At 29.5% G+C, this 16,730-nt stretch overlaps 2 protein-coding genes across 5 annotated transcripts in view; one reads left to right on the plus strand and one right to left on the minus strand.

The window, feature by feature from the left end:
- Positions 1–12,079, plus strand: part of mam (neurogenic protein mastermind) — a 214,835-nt gene extending 202,756 nt beyond the window's left edge. For all 4 annotated transcript variants that reach the window (XM_086911136.1, XM_086911137.1, XM_086911138.1 and 1 more), the window contains exons 6-7: positions 385–636; positions 1,487–12,079. In XM_086911136.1, the coding sequence (XP_086767262.1) occupies positions 385–636; positions 1,487–1,731 (497 nt within the window). In that variant the 3' untranslated portion in view covers positions 1,732–12,079. The remainder of the gene's footprint in view (positions 1–384; positions 637–1,486) is intronic.
- Positions 12,080–13,493: 1,414 nt separating this feature from the next.
- Positions 13,494–16,456, minus strand: LOC100872574 (uncharacterized). Its single transcript, XM_012486759.3, has 8 exons — positions 16,287–16,456; positions 15,859–16,014; positions 15,391–15,705; positions 15,082–15,249; positions 14,539–14,738; positions 14,253–14,421; positions 14,023–14,182; positions 13,494–13,926 (listed from the first exon to the last, which is right to left on the minus strand). Exons 1-8 carry the CDS (start codon positions 16,356–16,358, stop codon positions 13,514–13,516), a joined length of 1,653 nt encoding a protein of 550 aa, XP_012342213.1. The 5' UTR covers positions 16,359–16,456; the 3' UTR covers positions 13,494–13,513.
- Positions 16,457–16,730: the final 274 nt, after the last annotated feature.

Here is a 16,730-nt window from a genome sequence, read left to right on the forward strand (position 1 = left end):
TTTATTAACCGGTTATTAGATTTGCTCGAACGGTCTTTGATTATCTTTGATTTTTTAGAATTAATTTCCACGAGAAATGGAACATTTCGAAGGAAGGATCGTATGTTATAAACGGATGTTATTTCCATTTTTGTAGTTGAATGTTACGACGAAATAACGACATTGATAGAATGCGAGTTAAATTTTATGAAATTTATAGTTGTATTATCTTTTCTTAGAAAAGATTTAATAGGAATGTGGTTAATTATGTGGTTTAAAAATTCAGATGTAAGAAACTTGTTTATGATAAATGGAAATTCAATTATTGTTTTTCTTTAACTAATTATCATGAAATAAGCGTATAAATAATATTGTGTGATTAAATCGTTTATCCTTATCTTCCAGGTGGATTCGGTATGGGTGGCACGGGTGGCATGCAGATGAACGCCGCACAAATGCAGCATCAACAGTTGATTCGCTCACAGAGTGGAGGTATCGCCGGCTCCGGTATGGCCAACAGCACTCAGATGCAGCAGCTACTGTCGCAGCAACACCAGCAGCAGACATTAGCCATGCAGCAGAGTAATAATCAGATGTCACTGCAGATGCAAATGTCGCAGTCCTCATCAGTCAACTCTGTCAGCAGTACTGGAACTGGTGAGTCTTGGACGATAATCATTCCCTGATTTTCATAAAGCGAAAAGTAATAATCGAGAGATAACGAGTTAAAAAAAAAGTTACTTCGATTTAATTCAATCATCTTTGGATCGATCAATTTGATAATTTTATGATTTGATTTAATGATAGTATGATTTATTTGAAATGATTTTATTCTAGTTAAATAAATTTATCGCGAAAGATTGGAAAAATTTAGATTTAGATAATGAATTATAAAATAGGCACAAATAATAATTATAGTGACGATTTATTAATGATTTTGTAATAATTAAGGAATATATACACAAATAAAGTAATTAAATTTTAATAATGTTTTTAAAAATCGAATTTCTATTGTTGAGAAATATATTTGATTTAATAATCGTGTTCTAATAATATATCAATTATAACGTTTGCGTATATTTTATCATTGTTATATGTATATTTAAATTTTTTAATATCGCTGATTTTTAATCAAATATGTATGTAATTGAATAAAAGCAGTCAATAAAATTCCTTGTCCCAATTAAAACGTTGATAATTAATTAAAATTTTATTATATATATTTTAAATATAATAATTACTTACGATACGATAAATTACAATAGAATATAGTAAATTTTTTCCTATATCAAAAATTTAATTCATCTATTACGTATGAAAAATAACATTTCAATGTGATACAAATATTTTAAACTATCTCTTTTATTATCATTTAAACTCTCCATTTTTTTATTAGACCATAAAAATATTACCCTTCTCTACTAATATATTATTATATTTACTCTCATTATGCATATTAGAAAATCCTTATGTTGTCATCAATCACGTTCGAACTAATTCCTTCCAGGTTCCCCTCTACACCCGCATCAACAATATGGCGCTGGCAGTCCAGGAGTGCGCAGTTTGCCACAACAGCAACAGCAGCATGCGCAACCGCCAGTCACCACTACCACGGACCCATCCGTAACCGCGGCGGACTTTAGCCTCGAATTTCTAGAGAATCTTCCGACCGGAGACACGTCGAACTTCAGCGCTCAGGAACTGCTGAATTCCCTTGACTCCACGGGAGGCTTCAACCTCGATATTCTGTAAGACCACGCCTATCGCGGTCTATTCGGAAAATCGGATTTTTATTCACTCAAAGACCGGTTTAAAACGTAAAAAAAAAAAAAAAAAAAAAGAAAAAAAAGGAAAAAAAAAGTGAAACAATGACGATAATTCGTTCATGCTTTAGGATCGATCACCCCCTTGAAAACAGATACAACGTCCATAAACAGACTCGCTTTATGTCAGTGCAGCTATAATCTTCGTCGCGTGCTGTGCCGATGATTCGATTAACAGTTCCTCGAGATCGATGAATAACGGTGGGACGTAATCGTCGCGTTGAAAGGAAGAAAAAAATAATTAGTAAAAGTTAGCAAACTCACCGATTCGTGGAATCTGATCGTGTCATTTCTTACTTTCTATAGTAAGAAAGGAATTATAAGAGCGCGGTGAATGGACTATAAATTAGTCGAAAGTAAACCAAATGAAGTGAAGGGGCAACGAGAATAAGATTATCGATTTCCGTGTTGTGACGAGCACTTGAACCACGACGATCACGTTTCTCTGAAACGCGCGTCCTAATGATCCGTTCATCGATTGATATAACTTCAAACGCACGGGGTGATTTGATCTAGTCGAACCGGACAAAATGGCGATTAGCGTGTCAATCTCGCGTACATGATATACGTATCATATACTATACGTATATATGATACGTATAGTAAGTTTCTTCGGGTTGTTCGGCTTATAGATGCTAAAGGATGCGCGAGTTTAAAAATTCGTTCGTCAGATGGCATCCGGTTCGACGTCGCGTGCATGGAAACCGGTCATAGTGTATTTTCGGCAGCTAACCTTCTGGCTGGCGACTATTCTTCTAGGCAATCACCTTTTAGTAAAATTTTATTTCCTAAATAATAACGCGAAGAAGCAACAGAGACAAGAGGTAAATAGAGCAAGATAAAACCAGTGGACGGTCGACAACGTGGGAAATCAAGAGGGATCCGTAATATTCGTTTCGTTGCTCCGCGAACGTTTTATATTATACGCAATGATACATTTAGTCGCCCTCTGTATTCGATCATTCGTATCCTTTCTTTCGTTCCTCATCGTATTTTCTTTTAATTAAAACGATCGATCGATCTTTCTTTCTCGAGTGCACGCGTCGACGACACTACACGGTGACTTCGACGTGCACTCCACGCGAAACGACCAATGATAAAATAAATTTTTTTCTCTTGATTTTTCATATATAACGATTCGCGGTCGAGAATTATCAACGGTTAGACAGACAAAAGAAATCACTCTGTGATGATCTAATCAAGATCGATCATTTTGTAACATTTTTAGTTACAATAACCAGTAATTAGTTCCATTCTTTGGATTAACGATCGAAAAGACTTTTGACCGCTGGTTTTCTCGAGCAAATCGGCACTCGACCGTCGCTGAATTTCAATTTACAGTTAATTACATTATTACGGTAATGATAATTGCTAGAACTAGTAGCGTATTTAAACGAATGATGCCGCGAACGATGTCGCGTATTCTACAATTAACAGAAAGTCAATTATGAGATATATTATTCGATTCACGATGAATTCATCGTTGCCTGCGACGACGGGCTAGTGTTTCGGCCCGATCGATCGGTCCACGTCTCGCAGGGTTCGCATCGCGTTTGATAATGAGAAGAAAAAGAGACGAAGCGAGTTAGAATGGAAGAGAAAGAGAGAATGACGAAATCTTTCCTAAGAACGCAAGTGTTAGTGTTGCTACAGAATAAATTACAATCTTGACTGTACATAGAACATATACAGCCACGTAAACGCAACATATACACATACACACATACATACACAGATACATGTAAGAGTTAGAAGAAAATTCAGGACGATAAGTTCGCAAACTTTAGCCGATTAAAATATAAGAGCCCTACGATATAGGTGAATATTATATATATATAATATATATATAATATTATATATATATATATATAATATATTTGTTTATATATATATATGTATATATATATATATATATATAAACAAATATAATAAAATAATAGTAATTGATGATGGTATGTGAGTTGAGAGCGAATGAGGGGGAGAGAAAGAAAGAAAAATAAAAAGTTAGAAAAAAATAGAAAGTTTGAAGAAACGAAAGAAAGGTGAATATTAGTGAAATGAAAAAGTGAGAGACGAATGAATCGAGGAGGAAGAATGAGGTGTCATGTGAATAGTGTATATGTGTTCGCGCGGCGATAAAGCACATTTCCTCAATTCGAGCATATTTATTGAATTTTAGTTCCACAGAATGTGCTGTGTCGCCGAATTCAAGTTGCACATGAAATAATCACGGTCAGCTGCGACCACCGTTCTTGGTACGATGAACCGAATGCTCTCTTCGCGAATTTCCCGTTTCTTTTCGGCTCGCGTCTCTGCATATACGGAGAAGTTATTACAAGACAACATTAATATATTTATTATTCAATATAACTTTATTATTCTTAGTTGGAATTCTTACGAAAATATCGAGAAAATAATTTATGAGATTCATTGAGCTACAGTTCATCGTGATCAGATAGCGGATTCGTGACTAATCTTCCAAATAGTGATACATTCCATAGATAAAGAAGAAATTGAATAGAAGTTCACAGTTCGTCTAATCAAAACTATTGTTTCTAAAAGAAAGAAAGAGAGGTCGGAATAGATAAAAACGAAATTAACGAGGAAACATCGAGATAAGATAGACGCGCGAGAATTCAAGAACACCGAGTGAATATAATCAACACACCCGGTAGAACTAGAGAAAAAAAATAGTAACGAAAGGAAAGTAAAAATAATGAAAAGTAAAATAATCCTCGACCGTTCACCAAGAAATGCGCACGAATACCTTCCGATCGGAGTTTCGCTCGTTACTCATAGTTATACTCGACGCTCCAAAAGAGATCATATTTCCGATCTTGAGTGTACCATATGTCGAGTGTTCCATATGTCACGAAAATTAGTAACAAAAATAAAATATGAGTCGTTTTTTTAAAGTAAAGAAATACAGTAAAGTAAAGAAGTAAAAAAAAAAAAAAAAAAAAAAAAATGATAAAAAAAAAATAATAATAAAAAAATAAAAAAAGAAAGAAGAGAAATTCCTTAAATCGATCGGAATGATGTTATTATTGTCTTGTAAAATATTGGGGCCACGAAACATAATCTAAAAAATGAAAAAACGACATAAAAAAAGAAACAAAAAAAAAAGGGAAGAAAGAATAATAATTTAAAAAAGGAGGGAACGAAGAAGACAGATGCTCTGATCGTATTACGTTGATTTAACAAGAACGTATAATGTAAATCGAGAGAATCAAGTATGGTGATGAGATGATAAGATATCAATCGCCACAGTGATTGTTCTGTTCTCTTTGTTTTTTTTTTTTTTTTTTTTTTTTTTATAATTCTTAATAGAATTATAGCATACATATGTTTTTTTATGAACGAACGAAAGTGAAAGAGAAAAAAATTGCGAGAAAGGAAGTGTGAGCGAAATTGAGAAATTGAAATAGAATCAAGCACGAGAAACAGAAACGAGATAATTTGTTGTAAGAAAGAGAGAGAGAGAGAGAGAGAGAGAGAGAGAGTGAGAGTGAAAGAATGAGAGAGAGAAAAAGAGAGCATTAGGGACCAACCAAAAAGAGAGAAAAAATGGCGTGCAATGGTGTCGATTGTCGCGGTGGATCGTTTTTTCTTTTTATATGCACATTAAAACAAGAAAAAGAACAATGGAGAAAGTGAGACATCAGTGCCTCGACTTATTTCGCGACCGAATATCGAACTAATAAGTTAACCTGTATCATCTTTACAAGGACATCATGCGATGTGTATGAAACATGTCGTTTTCGGTTCTCGCGAACACTCGATCTTCCATGTTTTTAAAAAAAAAAAGAGAAATGGGTATAAAAATTGAAAAATTAATAACAATCATGCTGTTTCTTTCTTGCACAGTCAATGATGGTTAAATGATATTCAGCCGAAAAAAATATAAAAAAAAAGACTTCCGTGTAAGTCACTTTACCGAGGAGTCTCGTGCTGGACAAATATATCTAATTATTTATAATATTTATAACTTTATATGATACACGGGCATTTCGCATAAAATAAATTTCATGTTGAATTTCGAACTGTTATTAATAAAAAGCGTTGAGTTCCTACAATGGTTTCTTTACTTTGCTTCTGGATAATTATTGTCTCATATCACAAATTGAAAGTTTCCAAATCGATTTTCCATTTTCCATGCAATAAAAAAAACCAAAGAGAAATAAAGAGAAAAATTGATCGTGAAACTCGATGAAATTATGTTTTCATTCAAGTGAATGATAAACAACACATATAGAACGCACTGTAAATGTCGAATCGGCCACGTTGCTGTTTGTCGAATCTCGTAATTTCGCTAATTGTCGACTCGCATTAAACCCGCAACAAATCAGACTGTTCAATGCGTTTCAACGTCGATTATTTACACGACAAAACTAATCGAAACATAGTTCCGCACAGAACAATTGCTAGAAAGAGACAGAGAATAGGATCAACCAGTCTCATTGATTTGTCCATGATGGTATCTTCCATTCACTTTCACGGTGTATAAATACTTCGTAATGTTTACACATTTCTCATATTAAATTATTTTCACAGCTATTCCTTTTAATTGGGTTTGATTTTCGAAATGCATTTTTATCGATTCTTTTTGCAAAATCAAAGGCAAATAAATCTCTGAGAGTTCTAGTAGCAATCATATAGAATTTACAGTAGCGCCCATCGATTGACACGGCGAAAAAGAGAAAGAAAAGCGAAAAGAGCGAACTCTAGGCGATCAAATGATGGCGCACGCAGTATATCTATATTACTCGTGCGATAATCGTAATGAAACTTTGTTCATTTCGATCATCACTTTCTTCGAAGCTGTTGTTGCTAAGCGGATTCTTCGCGCTTTGTGCTAATCCCTATTCCTCATCGAATGTTTCTATTAATCGATATATGGTGTTAGGCTTCATGCGAAGAAATCTTTTGGTGTTTTCTCGTGGATCAACTAGTTAACGCGAAAATTTATTACACAGTCGCAGAAAGATAGCATCTGCGCCACAATGTTCCAGCACTAGGTCGAACAGTGGCGGTCTACGCGTACAGTCGCGACGAACGCGCGCGCGGAAAGGGGAGGAGGATCAATATCATGGTTAGGGAGAGACCAGACTGAAAATAGGAGCGAGTGTAGAAGCAGCGATGAGGGGTAAGGATTACAAGAGGAGAGGGAGAAGAAAAAAGGAGAGAAGCCAACCCGAAAATGTCAATTCGCCGGCTTTGATTCTTCGTGAAATTACAATTGTGACAAGGATGGCTCGTGGCCGATTTAAATAGGGTCTTAGTGTTTTACTGGAAAATTTTAGTGCATAGAGAAAATGTTTAAGATGATGAAGAAATATTTTTGTGAATATTATTAATTCGAAGTTGAATTTTAGATTAAGAAGGATCATAGATTTGAAAATTCATAATTTGTTTTTAAATCGTATTTTTTCGTTGATCGATTTAAACTTTTTATAGAATTACGATTATATAGATCGCATTTATACATAATCGTAATGATTAATATAATTGTACTCTTCATTTTTCAATATTATTGAAATATTTTATTAATTCGAAATTTTATAACTTATACGTTTTATATGTTTCTTTATGTAATTTTATTGATTTTTTATCTTATCACGTCAATTTGTTAATTTGATTTAGAATCTTTAATTGATTTCGAATTTTTTCAAGATTTGTTAACCAAAGTTTTATAAAAAGAAATTTTTATAAAAAAAATTATCGTGCGTTATATACGCATATAATATTTAAAATTTTCAAATCGATTTAGAGTCCCATAACATTAGTATACAATGAGAGTTATACATGTCTTACGTAATCAAGATTATTTAATTTATGATCTTATTGTGTTAATAATAATTTTCTTGATTAAAGATCGTACATTTTGCATTGTGATTAAAAAAAAATCTTTTCTTTTATGCAATTTTAAATAGATCGATCATTTTTCACCAAAATTCTTTGTTAAAAATTGATTGATGTTGTATAATAAATGATAAAAGAAAATTAAATCATTATAATCTCATCGTTATATTTTTCATAATAATAGGTTATAACAACAACTAGAAATAACTAAGAAATTTGAAATAAAATAATATTTCTTTTTTCTAGTTCAAAAATTTAATTGACAAAACTATAAAGCACAATGACGATCCACCAGCGACCGACATCAACTAGGCATACAATATTCCATTATAAACACAACACCGAAAATGGCTCATGAAAATCCGTTATAAAATCATTAACTGACCTTTGCGATAGAAAAAGACAGATAATATATAATCATTTTTAGAATCTATTCTTATTTTAAAATTACAATTTCTAGCTTCTACAAATTATTTAAGTCTTAAATTATATAGAAATTTTAAATACAATAAAAAAATATTAAATATCTTTTGAATTATTTGTTAAACAAGAAATATAATTTTTGTTTACAAAGTAATATTTTTTTGATTAATATTTATTAATAGAAATAATATTTTTTCCTTAAACAACAACGGATTTGAAATGTCAATCATCTTTCGTCGTAAAGGTCAGGCGAGATCTTTTCTAAGCTCTTGTTCGACAAAGAAGAATATATACACACACATAAAATTTCATTCTCCTGCATGAAACTAAAAAAAAAAAAAAAAAAAAAAAGAAATAAAATGAAAAAAAACAAAATAAAAATATGAAAAGTTGGGCGATATATATTTCAAGGTTATATAAAATCAAACTCGTGGTTCTTGTATCCAGTTTATTTTATACTCGCTTGCCTTGTGTGTAGAGCGTCGACTAGATGATTTTCTACTGATCCTCTCTTTACAAGAATACGAAAAAACAATCGTCGAGGTCGTCGCGAACATGAAATCAAAACCTCTTTTGAAACACTTTACTCATATAGCGTCATCTGGTGAATTTCATTTCTTCCAAGGCCGATCTGTTTAAAAACTTTGTATTTTTGAAAATTTTATTTTATTTTTAATCTATATTTTGAAGAAAATTGATTTTTATCTATTATTTTATGTACTTTTAAGAATTTAAAAACAAATATTAATTTAATTATTAAAATTGTATTTTTTTTTTTTTTTTTTTTTTAGTCTTTAGTAATCTTTCATGAATTTTCAATTCAAAGAGATCGTCTTTGGATAAATGAAATAAATTCTACAATAGGAAGAAACGAGAAAAAGCAGAGTATAACTCAACGAGTTTAAAAATGTAATATTATATATATAGTATCTTTTTCTCGATGATTCTTCCTACTGACATTAATCGATAATTTTTATCGATATAATTAGTATTATTACATTAAAGTTCAGAACAACGCTTGTGGGATCAGTATTTATAACAACGTGAAGAGGTTTCGATAAATTAAATAAAAATAATATTCGACCAACACGATGACTACGACGACAAATCAGAATCACGGCGACAGAAGCATAGCAACGTATCGGTTTCTTTTTTCCTTCGTCGTATATTGTAAATAGCGTATAGTGTGTGTAAGCAGAGTACGGTTGGAGAGAAGTAGATAGAGACAAAGAGAAAGCGAGCGAAGCACGTGACTGTAATTTTTGCGGCTGACGGATAATCGGCGAACATCGCCGTGCCACGGAGTCTTGATGTTTTCTTCTTCGACCGAATTGCGAACGAGAGGGGATTGAGAATGCAAACGAAAGCCGTTTCTCTCCCTTCTCGGCGAGAAATCGCTTCGAATAGGTCATAGGATATGGTCTGTGGCGATACGTAACGGGCGTGCACAGTGACAATCTTGAAAAAATAAAAAGAAATGAAATAATTAGATATTCATACAATTCGAAAATTAGTTACATTGTTAAAGTTATCCATCTTATGAATGATCGAATTGATATAAACAATAAGAAAAAAATATACAATTAAAAACAAATAATATCGATTCCAATTAAAATCGATCTTTCGAATTACGAAATTAAGGAACAGAAAAAAATAAAGAAGAAACGTATGTGAACGGGATAAGCATGCTAGCGCCTTCATTGCAGATCCATCGACGCAGAATCAATACTCCCTTCACGCTATTGTTCTCAACGAGATTGTGATATATATATTGTTAATGCTATAACGATAATTAGAGCGCGTACATATAGAGGGCGCATTGTTCGTCGCGCGGACGTTTTAGTCAAAAAGGGGGCGCAGCAAGCAGTCATCCCGGAGACTCAAACGAAATGGATTTTTCGCGAGCTCGCCGATATGATTTTCGATGATCCGTGCCGTGAAACTTACGCCTCGCCGTTTCTTTCCGTTCGCGAATACATGAAAACAGATCGGGTCACCGAGAAAGACGAGACGAGCAAGCAATAAAATAATAGTGAAACAAAGGAAAGAGAGGAAAAAAAGAAATAAGAAGAGATAAAGATAGTGATAGAATGAGTGACATACGTTGATTGGATAGAGACGCGAGGGAAATAACGTCTGTAAATAAACGAACAAAACGGAAAAAAATGAAAGAAAGAAAACAATGTTGCGTTATAATTATTTATGTTCAAATCGAAGCGAATTCGAGAGTGAATTATTATAATAATTCGTAATTTAACACGAAGTACGGAGGAAGGGAAATGAGAAATCATATACACAGATTATGTATATAAGCTAATGGGTAATATCTCCCTTGGTAAAGGATAGTTTACGAATAGTTATTTTTATTACAATTATTATTATTATTATTATCATTATTATTATTATTATTTCTAAGTAACTATTATTATCACATAATTATTATTATTATTATTATTATTATTGCTACTATTACAACTACTATTACAACTATTACTACTACTATTACTACTATTATTATTACTACTACTACTATTACTATTATTATTATTAATATTATTATTATTATTAATGTTATTATTATTATTATTATTATTATTATTATTATTATTATTATTATTATTATTATTATTATTATCATTATTAATATTATTATTATTAATATTATATTATTATTATTATTATTGCTATTGCTATTATTATTATTATTACTTATTATTATTGTCATTATTAATCTTGCAATGGCATACCAAGATTTTTTGTTATTTTAATATAATATGCATTTTCTTTATTATATCGCAAAATTGTTGCAAATATAAATTTTATATAATTTTTTTTTAATATTTATATAATTTAAAAATATATATATTTAAAATTATATGAATGAATTATTTTATGAATTATTTTCTTTATAATTTTTTGATATAGAGTGAAAGACTTGCTAAATTTGAAAGATCTTAATATCAATGAATCGAAAAAATAGTATGCCATTGGAGGCTTAATATTATAATTATCATTGTTATTCTTCGGCCAATGATCTCAAAAGAAAGATAGTAATTGTGTTTGGATAAGAGTGTTACTAAATCTGAGCCGATTTCAATTTTTATCAAAGGCCACAATGGAAAAATTATTATCGTTTCATACATTCAAAACATAAATTTTATTTTTTCATCGTTTTCTCTTCTTCTATTTTCACTATTTCATTTTTCTTTTTCTTCATATGTTCATTCCTTCCTTCTTTTTATTTTTATTTCTGGCCTATGTACTCTCTAAACATGTTTATGACGCACTCGAAACGAATTCTTCGTCTACAGTTGCGCTTCGTTTCCGGTTATAAATTCCGTTACATTTCTCATACGCGTGTATTCCAAAAAGGTGGCAAACGCGCGGCTTTTATATTCTTTTCTTCGTTTCAATGTTTTGAATCACTCAGACTTCTTCTGGCTTCAGGAACGTGTTAAATGAACGCATCAAAGAATGAACGTTCCTTTTTTTTACCAAGCCATGCATTCTTTCATTGCATAAGAAAGAACATGAACAGGATAAATAATCTATTGTATCGATATAAATCCCGTTTACATAAAGTTTTTTATAAGTTTTTATCAGATAGATAAGAAATATGTTTATTTAAAAATTGGGAACGCCAATTTTTATTAATTTTCCATCAATACACTCCAAGATTCAAAAATGAATAATTATTTAATTTTCTCTCAATCCCATTAATGAATTCCTTGTGCGAGGACATTAAAAAAAAGAAAAAAATAAATAAATAAATAGCGTTTTAATATAACGTAATTCGAAAGTGACCTATTGAATAAATTTAGTTAAAACTGATAGCGGTGCAACGCTGATCAAATTACTCATAAACATGTTTTATCGAATGAGAGTCAAGACATTTTGTCATGTCTTTGTATATTTTTATGCAATGTTGTAGAATGATATTGTTTCAAATATATTATACAGATAATAATAATAAACAAATTTATATGCCATAATCTGTATTTAATTTTCTTTCATTATATCCTACCATGAGTGTGTATATAATGGAACTTACAATTTATATTAAATCAAAATACTCAAAAGAAATCTAGCAAAATATAGCTAAGTTGTAAATATGTTTAGTATCGTTTTTCAAAGAATAATTTTTTCAATATTTTTTTTTTTTATATAAAAAATATTTTGCAAACAAACACTAATTACCAAGTTTGAAATATATACATGTATATTATATGAAATATATATATATATATATATATAAAATATACATATAACGTAATAGATTGTTAAGATTTTTAATTAATAGATTAAACAAAGAAAACAATAAAGTTAATTAGATATCGAAGTTATTTTTTAACATATTTTGCAAAACAAATAAGAAGAGAGAATAAAACAAGAAGAGAATAGTGGAATAAAAACGAAAAGTAAAAATTCAGGAATCAATGTTATCAAGAAAAGCATATAAAATAATAGTAGAAAATAGAAATAAAGTAAGAATTAACTATCAACTCCATCTTTTGAGTGACAAAAGCAAGAAAATATTAAAAACATTTAAGATAGAGCTAATCTTTAATTCTTATTTGTTTTTAAACAAATTTCTTTGAAAAATTAAAAGATGGCGATGATAGTTAATTCTTACTCTATCTCTATCCTTCTACAATTATTTTTTTCTTGTTTATATGTGTTTCATTTGTGGCACTCTAGAGGCGGCGCTGATTTCCTAATTTTTACCTTATCTTCTTTCACTATTTGTTCTACTTGTCTATAATTGCTCTTAGCATGTAACTATAGACGAAGTACAGAATATTATTAAACACATTTTCAATGTATTAAATTTTTTTCTCTATTATATCTATGTTTAAATTATATTTAAAACCGGACAAACTTTGACGCGTCTTATCGATACGGCAGTTGAAATATAAGTGTTGCTTATCTCCATTTGGTAATTTAATTTGTAGACAAAGTCAAACGCGGAGAAAGTATTGACGCTATTTAAATTACAAACGAATATTTTAAAATATGAAATGTTTAATATTATACCAATACTTTATTAGTTACTAATACTTTTATTATTATAATTTATTGATATAATATAGTAATTTATAATTTATAATTCATTAAATTTCTTAACTTTCTATAATTCATTTTTATTAATTTTATTTTAATTAATAATTGATTTTTCAAATTAAAATCAGATTTATATTTCTAGTATTAATTATGATTAATTTCTGTGTTAAAATATTTTAAATGCCATTTTTTATGAGAAAAATAATTGTAGAATAAATATGAAATTGATTCATTATAATCTCATTAAAATCGAACATAATACTGTGATTCATAATATGAAATATTTATGATAAATTAAAAGTGCAATAATTAAAGTAAATTAAAAGTATGGGAAACATTCAATCATAAAATTTCATTCCAACATTTTATTTATCACGAATCTCTCTTAAAAATTGTGCTAATTTAGGATCTACATTAATAGCCTTAAGTCTTCGTTCTAATGTTTCAAAATCCACTCTTTCAAGCCATGTAGGTGGATCGATTTCTTTCAGAGGAAGAGAACATAATAATCGTTCCACTGCGGCACACAAACCACACCAAGCTCTAAAATTTAAGGGTTCTTTAATTTCGCCAATTATAAGTTTTAAATACGTTTCTTGTTCTTGAGTTATTGGTTTCCCAATTATATCTTGAAGAGCTTCATGGATGTCATTTGGGGAAATATATTTATTATTTTGCATCATATCTTCTTGAAATTTGTTGAAAACTCTAGCAAAAATAAGTTTTCTTCCCGAGGAAACAAATACATGTTTACTAAGATATTCCAATATTGTTAATCCTAATAAAAAATTTTAAATACATTGTGCGAGATTTAGATTGAAAAAATTATTAATAATGATTTAAGATAAAAAAAAAAAATATTATGATTACTTACCACGTAAGCTTTCACTATCAAGAATTTCAAATCGAGCTGTTTGACGCGAAAATGCTCGCGGTGTATTTACTAGTACAGGATTTGAAAATATTTGAGATTTTTTTGAATGTAAATAATTTTCACCTTTTACACGCAAAGCTTCCTCATATGCAATTTTTCTCTAAAATTATAAAATTCAAATATAATATGAATTAAAATATTAAAAAATTAAAATTAATCTAAGATCTCACTCGAATTGAAAACTCTGCTTCCACTTTATCGCTGTCTAATTCTCTGCATAAATGCTTTAAAATATCTGCATCAATAAAACTAGGAAGTATTGTGGAAAATCTATTATTTATTGGAGTAGTTTTTTTAGGAGTACTTGTTACGTTTTCCACATCATCATTTGTACGAATTCTATTATAAAAAAAAAAAAAAAAAATAGAAAAAAAGAATACATACAATTAAATTTCACGAAATATGTAAATAAAAAGGATACAATTTAAAATATTATAGTAAATTATTTTTACTAACGATGTTCTTCTTGATCCATCTCCTATATGTGAAATTTGAGTTTCTGTTGTTTCAAATAAGTCACGAACTTCTGTTTGTTGTCCATAGCCTGATCCTCTTCTGCGCTTTCTTTTCCGTAATCGTTTTCCTCTTCTTCGTACAATTGTCATTTCCTTATTTGATTTTTCTGTTTCCTCTTCTGTCACGTTTCTATTAGAATTCTAAAAGATTTTAAAATATGATGAGTTTTCAGAATTATGTAAATACATAAAATATTTATTATTAACCTATTTAATGAATTATAATTTCAAACAATAATTATCTATTTTTCAAAGTTATTAGTTAAACTAATAATTAATTAGAACAAATTTTTCTTAAGATGGTATATTATGATTTCTTTTTCTCCTTAAACAATTATTATTTATACATATTTTTATATAAATCTTTAGTTAAAAATTTAATTATATTAAATGTTTATTAGCATATAACATTTTCTATATCGTTCTATAAAATATTTGATTTTGAATTTTTTTATGCATTTTAAATTGATTTAATAATAAATACCGATTCATTAGAAGCATCTACATTTGGAATATCGATCGTCGAATCTTCAATATGAATCGAATTTTCTATCATACGTCTTGAAGTCGGTTTAGATACAACAATTTCATTTTTTCGATGGGTTGGTGGTGGTTCTAAAGTCAATGCATGCCAACTAAAAATTTCATTTTCCTAATAAATAAACAAATTTTACTTTTTAAATATTAATAATATATAATACGCATTATATAATTAACAACTACAAAAAAAAATTAATAATTATAAAAAAAGCCTTAAAATTTTAATTCAACAGAACTAGCGCAAATTACAAACCATCTGTTTCTGTGAATTCGTTCTAAGGTCTAGAATCAACGTAGTTCGTTCTCGTAAATTGCAAGCCATCGGAAATTCTTCCTGAGCCGCTCTATTTGTCAAAGGAGGACCGCTAGCGAGTGTAGGTGCAGGAGTCAAAGGTCTCGAATCAGTCTCGGTATATTTTCGAAATAATTCCTCGGGAACAGTGTTAGAATCATTAGTCATTTCAGCTCCAGTATTTCCACTTGCATCGACAGTATTTCCTACAGTTACTAAATTCGCTTTAATCATTTCCATTTCTTCTGGTAATAATAATGTCTTTCCCTCATTTGCCTGGTGTATAGAAAAAAAATTATTAAAAATATTTTTTATCTCATTATCTCTGTTTAGAACATTTTCGATATATCTAATTTTTTAAATATTTCTTGTTTGTCTAGAATTAATATTTTTTTTTTTTTAATAGTACATTAAAAGAACAAGCTTTACCCATGAATCTTTAGCTCGTCTGAGAACTTCTCTTGCTTCACAATCTGCTGGATGATTACACAATATAGAGCAGCCATAAGGATAAGGATTAAAGAGACCAGAAAAAGGACGAAGAATAAAAGGTGCTGGTTTAATAAAACCTGAAAGTTCCACATTCTACAACAAATAAAATATTCATAATTTGATTATTCATTTCTATATACATAATCATAAAATACGATGCGATTACAATGAAATTTTAATATTATATTATATTTTAATTTTGTTAAACAGTAATTCAGTTGCGATTAACATATAATTTTATATTTTGCAAAATATCATTTTATAAAAATAGATTGACTCATATGTTATGTATACTTTCACTTATGCTGAATTATTTCATTGTAATTAATTCGTTGATTTATTACCAAATTTTTTTCAATAAATACCTTCGATTTAGGTCGATAAGTTGGTCGGATACGTGCTTCTAAAAGGCCTGTTGCACTTGCGATTCCTGGCATTATTTTACATTAGATTATTACAATAACACAGTATCATAAGATTCTTTATCAAGATGACAATAAATCAGTAGTTGATCACCTTGGAAGCTCGTTGCTAACGTGAGTTTGATGGGTCGATTAATGAAGAAAATATTACATTAGATTACATTTTTATTTTTAAAATTTCGTTAATTATTATATAGAAGAAAAATTCTAAAAAAAATTGTTATGAACACTATATATATACATACAAATTCTTAAAACTATTATTCCATTCGATTTAACTTTATAGCAAATATTATGTAAGGTTTAAAAATTTTTAAATTTAAATATCTTAATTTTTCTATTTAAATCTTAATTTTTATTTTTTTAAAAATTTATTTTATTATTAAT

Source organism: Apis florea, unplaced genomic scaffold (assembly GCF_048593485.1).
Source record: "Apis florea isolate Af1SG1 unplaced genomic scaffold, ASM4859348v1 contig_3203_pilon, whole genome shotgun sequence".
Classification (NCBI taxonomy): Eukaryota; Metazoa; Arthropoda; class Insecta; order Hymenoptera; family Apidae; genus Apis; species Apis florea.